Source organism: Chlorocebus sabaeus, chromosome 25, assembly GCF_047675955.1.
Source record: "Chlorocebus sabaeus isolate Y175 chromosome 25, mChlSab1.0.hap1, whole genome shotgun sequence".
In the NCBI taxonomy this organism is placed as follows: Eukaryota; Metazoa; Chordata; class Mammalia; order Primates; family Cercopithecidae; genus Chlorocebus; species Chlorocebus sabaeus.
The window spans coordinates 74445809-74452023 of record NC_132928.1 but is presented as its reverse complement, the minus strand read 5'-3'; the positions used below and the strand labels follow the sequence as shown (position 1 = coordinate 74452023).

The 6215-nt window shown below is 47.4% G+C and overlaps 1 protein-coding gene and 1 pseudogene across 2 annotated transcripts in view; both read right to left on the bottom strand.

Moving 5' to 3' along the window:
* Positions 1-396: 396 nt before the first annotated feature.
* On the bottom strand, positions 397-2127 carry LOC119619676 (alpha-enolase pseudogene; annotated as a pseudogene).
* A 619-nt stretch (positions 2128-2746) lies between these two features.
* Positions 2747-6215, bottom strand: part of EDARADD (EDAR associated via death domain) — an 85198-nt gene continuing 81729 nt past the window's right edge. For both annotated transcript variants that reach the window (XM_007989879.3, XM_007989880.3), the window contains exon 6: positions 2747-3132. In XM_007989879.3, the coding sequence (XP_007988070.1) occupies positions 2750-3132 (383 nt within the window). In that variant the 3' untranslated portion in view covers positions 2747-2749. The remainder of the gene's footprint in view (positions 3133-6215) is intronic.

Here is a 6215-nt window from a genome sequence, read left to right as displayed (position 1 = left end):
AAGTAGCTGGGACTATAGGCGCATGCCATGACGCCCGGCTAATGTTTTGTATTTTCAGTAGAGACAGGGTTTCACCATGTTAGCCAGGATGGTCTCGATCTCCTGACCTCATGATCCGCCCGCCTCGGCCTCCCAAAGTGCTGAGATTACAGGTGTGATGAAGTACTCTCTTTTTTAAAGTCCTGAGTAACCAAAGGGGATTTGGAGTACTCTCTTTGTCAAACACTATTCCCATGGCCTTGATTATGTCACTGCTTCCTGTTTTCCCAATAACCATCAGTTTCCACAGGTCTTTAAAAAATATTTGAGCAAATGACATTACTGATGGTCCACTGATTGTAAACATATTTGCATAAAAAAGATGGGGCAGGTATTCTCAAGAGTAACAGCATCCTGTTAATTCACCAAAGTACTTTATAACAAAAAAGTAATAAACCAACAAGACAGGGTCACTTCTCATTGCTGTTTTTTTTTTCTTTTTTCTCATGGGTCACTGAGGCTTTTTATTTTGAGCACAAAATCACTGGGGATCTTGCCTGTGGCCACCCTGGAGATGACACCGGAGGGTCACGTGGCTCCAGACACTTGGTGGAAAGTGAGGCGAGAAAAACAATGATTTGGGCCAATTACATGACCGCAAAGTTAGAGCTGCCAACAGGGCTCCAGGGAGCTTGGCTTCTGTAGAAGTTCTTTTTTTTTTTTGAGATGGAGTCTCGCTCTGTCACCAGACTGGAGTACAGTGGCATGATCTCGGCTCACTGCAACCTGCTTCTGTAGAAGTTCTAAAGAAGCGGTGCAAACTCCACAGTGGTGGGCCAGGGGAGCTCACCAGCAGCGGCCCCTACAAACGTTGGTCAGGGCCCTTCGGCTGCCCGAGCTGACACGAGGGAGGGGTCTAATTAGCCACCAGGTGACTGAAGGGCTTGCCTGCCCACAGCTTAGTTGGCTGGGGGGTTTCTGAAGTTCCTGCCAGCAAACTTAGCCTTGCTGCCAAGCTCCTCTTCAGTTCTGAGGAGCTGGTTGTCCTTGGCCAAGTGCTCAGATCAGCAAGGGGCACCAGTCTTGAGCTGCCAGGGCACAGCCCCACCACCACGTCAGCAATGAAGGTATTTTCAGTCTCCCCGGAATGATGAGACACCATGACACCCCAACCACTGGCCTGGGCCAGCTTGCACGCCCGGAGGGACTCAGTCATGGAGCAAATCTGGTTCACTTTGAGCAGGAGGCAGCTGCACGCCTTCTCATTCACCGCCTCGGCTGTCCTCTTTGGTCTGGTCACTGTGAGACCATCCCTCACTACCTGGATTCCTGCACTGGCCGTGAACTTCTGCCAAGCTCCCCAGTCATCCTGGTCAAAGGGATCTTTGACAGACACCACTGGGTAGTTTTTGATGAAGGACTTGGACAGGTCAGCCAGATGGTCAGGTGAGATGTACCTTGTGGGGTCGTCGGGAGACCTGAATTCCAGGTCATACTTCCCAGACCTGAAGAAGTTGGAGGCCGCTGTGTCCATGCCGATGATCACCTTATCTGTAGCCTGCTTTCCCAATCGCAGTCTTCAGCAGCTCCAGGCCTTCTTTATTCTCCAGGATGTTGGCAGCAAATGCGCCTCCATCCCCCACGCTGGTGGCATCTTTCCCTTATTTCTCCTTGATGACATTCTTCAGGTTGTGGTAAACCTCCGCTCCACTGGGCATGGCTTCCTGAAGTTTGCCACACCGACTGGGAGGACCATGAACTCCTGCATGGCCAGCTTGTTGCCAGCATGAGAACTGCCATTGATGACACTGAACACCGGGACTGGCAAGATGACTTTGGGGTTGCCAGGCAAGTCAGCAATGTGGTGGTACAGGGGAACCCCCTTCACAGCTTTGCAGGCGGCGAGGGAAACCCCAGAATAGCATTCCCACAAATTGAGATTTATTTTCTGTTCCATCCATCTTGATCATCAGTTGGTCAATCTTCTCTTGTTCTGTGACGTTCAGTTTTTTTCTAACCAGGGCAGGTGCAATAGTTTTATTGATGTACTCAACAGCCTTTGAGACACCCTTCCCCATATGGTGAGTCTTATTATTGTCCTGGAGTTCTAGGACCACACAGATACCAGTTGAAGCACCACTGGGCACAGCAGTTCTGAAGAGACTTTTTGAGGTCAAGAGATCAACCTCAATAGTGGGATTCCCACAAGAGTCAAAGATCTCCCTGGCATGGATCTTGAGAATAGACGTGGTGAATTTCTAGCCACTGGGTCTCATCGCCTAGAAGAGACGTGGAGGGTGCTGCAGACACTGAGGTGAGCGTTCCTCATTGCTGTTTTCTTTGAAACCGTGGGAATGGCACTGATCAGGAAGAGATGTTACATATAGTGCTGTGGGTATGTCTGGGCCTATCAGCAGTCTCAGGACCTATTTAAATCTTTAGCCGTATTTCAGGGAGAGGATAATTTTATTTTCATCATGGCATGAATCCATTCCGACTGCAGGACTTTGGCCCTTAGCGGATACTAGAAAATATGCTTTCCTAATTCCAGATTTGAATATTAAATTAAAACAGATGTGCAAAACTAAACAAACAGAGATCCACCACCGAAACAAGCTACCCCTCCACAAAACTGCCAGCTTTGGGGAAAACCAGTGTCCACCGTTCCACGTCCTTACACTAAATTCCTACAAAAGAACAGATTCACATTCCTTCTTCACCTGTGGTTGTTTCAACGTCCGGAGAGGCCAATGAAGGAAGAAGAAGAGCTCTAGAAGTGCCTGGAGGGGTCTCCACGCTTCCGCTTGGGCCACTCCTCGTCCACCCACCTGCGCAGAACCTTCTCCACGTCGGCCCTGTGGTAGAGCCTGCAGAGCTCCATTAGCTGGCCCACCGTCCTCTGACTATTCCGCAGCAGGAACTCCAAGGTGGGGCTCTGTGGTCTCTGCTCCAGGAAGCACAATTCATCATAGGACATCCCCCATTTGCTTGCAAAATTCCTCCAGTTTTTCACCGTTGGGTGACACGGATCCAGCTTTATCCTGATCACATCTAGTAAGTCCTGATCATTGAGCAAGTCACTGATGGTGGGGGCCCGGAGCAAGCAGGAGGAACAAGCACAGTTTTCTTTGCAGGAGTTGTCCTTGCTGATCTCTGCAGGGAGAAACAATTTAGTCCACAGGTCAACAAGAGGCCTAACATATGCATTCATTTCTTACATCCTTCATGTTCCTGCTGAATTGTCAAAAGCATCATATGGAAGACTATTTCAGAATTCTCATTTCTTTCTTTTTTTTTTTTTTGAGATGGAGTCTTGCTCTGTCGCCCAGGCTGGAGGGCAGTGGCCGGATCTCAGCTCACTGCAAGCTCCGCCTCCCGGGTTCCCGCCATTCTCCTGCCTCAACCTCCTGAGTAGCTGGGACTACAGGTGCTGCCACCGCGCTCGGCTAATTTTTTGTATTTTTAGTAAAGACGGGGTTTCACCGTGTTAGCCAGGATGGTCTCAATCTCCTAACTTCGTGATCTGCCCGCCTCAGCCTCCCAAAGTGCTGGGATTATAGGTGTGAGCCACCGCGCCCGGCCTAAGAATGCTCATTTCTAATAATGTGTTACTCTTTTTGTCTTTTCTTTTTCTTTTTTTTTTTTTTTTTGATACAGGGTGTCACTCTGTTGCTCAGGCTGCAGTGCAGTGGCATGATCTCGGCTCGCTGCAACCTCCGCCTTCCAGGCTTAGGTGATCCTCCCACTTCAGCCTCCCGAGTACCTGAGACTATAGGCACGTACCACCAAACCTGGCTATTTTTTTTTTTTTTTTGGTAGAGATGGGGTTTCACCATGTTTCCCAGGCTGATCTTGAACTCCTAGGCTCAAGTGATCTGCCCACCTTGACCTCTCAAAGTGCTGGGATTACAGGCATGAGTCACTGCACCTGGCTGTATTATTCTTCATAGCCAAAGATGGGTTGCTTTGCTGGAAGGAGTAGGAATTTTTAAAGCCAGTTTCCCTTTCTTTCCAAGACTGTCTATGTCTTACAGTGTGCATCTGTGACACTGCTGGCCAGAGTAAGGGCTCCAGCAAACAGAACTCTCCCCGAGGCACAAAGGTCTGCAGTGCCCGTGACTAACCAGCCCACACCTGCATGCACCTCAGCCCTTGCCCCTTCCAAGTGACCAGTCAGCCCTGACAGTTTAACACCAAACACACCATGTCAGCGTGTACAAAACTGCACACTTCTTTGAAAGGTCTCTTTTAAAAAAAAAAAAAAAAAGCAACGCAGACATGAAAACTGGAATATCCACTCCATATGCATATTTGAAAACAAGCGATAGTTGATAGTGCCAGAAATCTTACTGTTTAAATTTACGGCCCCCTTATCAGCCCTCTGCCTTTACCTGTGCTTTCTTCACCTATAGGCTCCCTTTGAAGTGGCGCCAACACCCTGGGGTGTGTGCGGCGGGAGGGAAAGAGGCGGAAAACCCAGCAGGAGGCTTTTCAGCTGAGCTTCAGCATGAAGAGCATGCGCCCACACCAGAGGAAGGGCCGCCTTCCCACTGAATCTTAAAGACTCAACTGCAGCCTCATTTGACGAGCAGGAGGCATGTTAGTAGGAGGACAAAGTTTGTAGGTGAGAGGTGTGGACAAGTCATTTGTAATAAAGTATTAAGTGGTGTCTAAACAACATGGCAAATTAAGCAGCTTAAATTCTACAACAACACTGAGTCTCATGAGCCCTCTGAATTCAGATTTTTTTTTTTTTTTTTTTTTTTTTTGAGACGGAGTCTTTGCTCTGTCGCCCAGGCTGGAGTGCAGTGGCACGAACTCGGCTCACTACAAGCTCCGCCTCCCGGGTTTACGCCATTCTCCTGCCTCAGCCTCCCGAGTAGCTGGGAGTACAGGCGCCCGCCACCTCGCCCGGCTAGTTTTTTTGTATTTTTTAGTAGAGACGGGGTTTCACCGGGTTAGCCAGGATGGTCTCGATCTCCTGACCTTGTGATCCACCCGTCTCGGCCTCCCAAAATAGCCAAAGGCCACTTTGCTTGGAAAGTGGCCTTTGCTTGGAAAGGCCACTGGCTTGGAAAATTCTGGGGAAGGTTATAATAACCTTTACTATATATATTACATTGAGTCATGGCCTTTCCAGTTTGGGAAGGTAAAGAATTCGGACAGAGGGAGTAACTCAGGTGATCATAAGGGAGCAAACCAGCAATCTTGAGGCCAGTAGAAATTCAAAGGCAATAAAACAAGAGCCATGAAAATATGCTCATACTCTTTGACCTACTAATGTAACTCCTGGGAATCCATCCTAAGGAGATAATCCAAAATACGCATTTACATAAACATTGTTATCACAGTGTTATTTACATTATTGAGTTTCAAAAACAACCAAAATGTCTAAAGTTAGGGGACTAGTGAAATAAATGATTGTACTACTTGATGGAATATTATTTAAGTAACTACGAAGACAATATGGCAACCTAGAAAATGTTTGTGATGTTATGGGAAAAATGCAAGATAGAAAAAAATGTATGAATTCTACGATTAGAACTACATGAAAATCAATGAGTGGATAAAGAAAATGTGATATATATATATATGATATATGTGATAAATGTGATATGTATATCACATTTTCTTTATCCACTCATTGATTTTATATACATATGATAAAATACTATTTATCCATAAAAAGGAATTAATTAATGGCATTTGCAGTAACCTGGATGGAATTCGAGGCTATTATTCTTTTTTTTTTGAGATGGAGTCTCCTTCTGTCACCCAGGCTGGAGTGCAGTGGTGCGAACTCGGCTCACTGCAAGCTCTGCCTCCCGGGTTCACACCATTCTCCTACCTCAGCCTCCCGAGTAGCTGGGACTACAGGCACCCACCATCACGCCTGGCTAATTTTTTGTATTTTCAGTAGAGACAGGGTTTCACCGTGTTAGCCAGGACGGTCTTGATCGCCCAACCTTGTGATCTGCCCGCCTCAGACTCCCAAAGTGCTGGGATTACAGGCGTGAGCCACCGCGCCCGGTAAGACTATTGTTTTAAGTGAAGTAACTCAGGAATGGAAAACCCAACATTGTATGTTCTCACTCATAAGTGGAAGTGAAGCTATGAGGACGCAAAGGCATAAGAATGATACAATGGACTTTGGGGACTCAGGGGGAAAAGGTAGGAAGGGAGTGAAGGACAAAATATACAAATCGGGTGCAGTGTATACTGCTCGGGTGATGGGT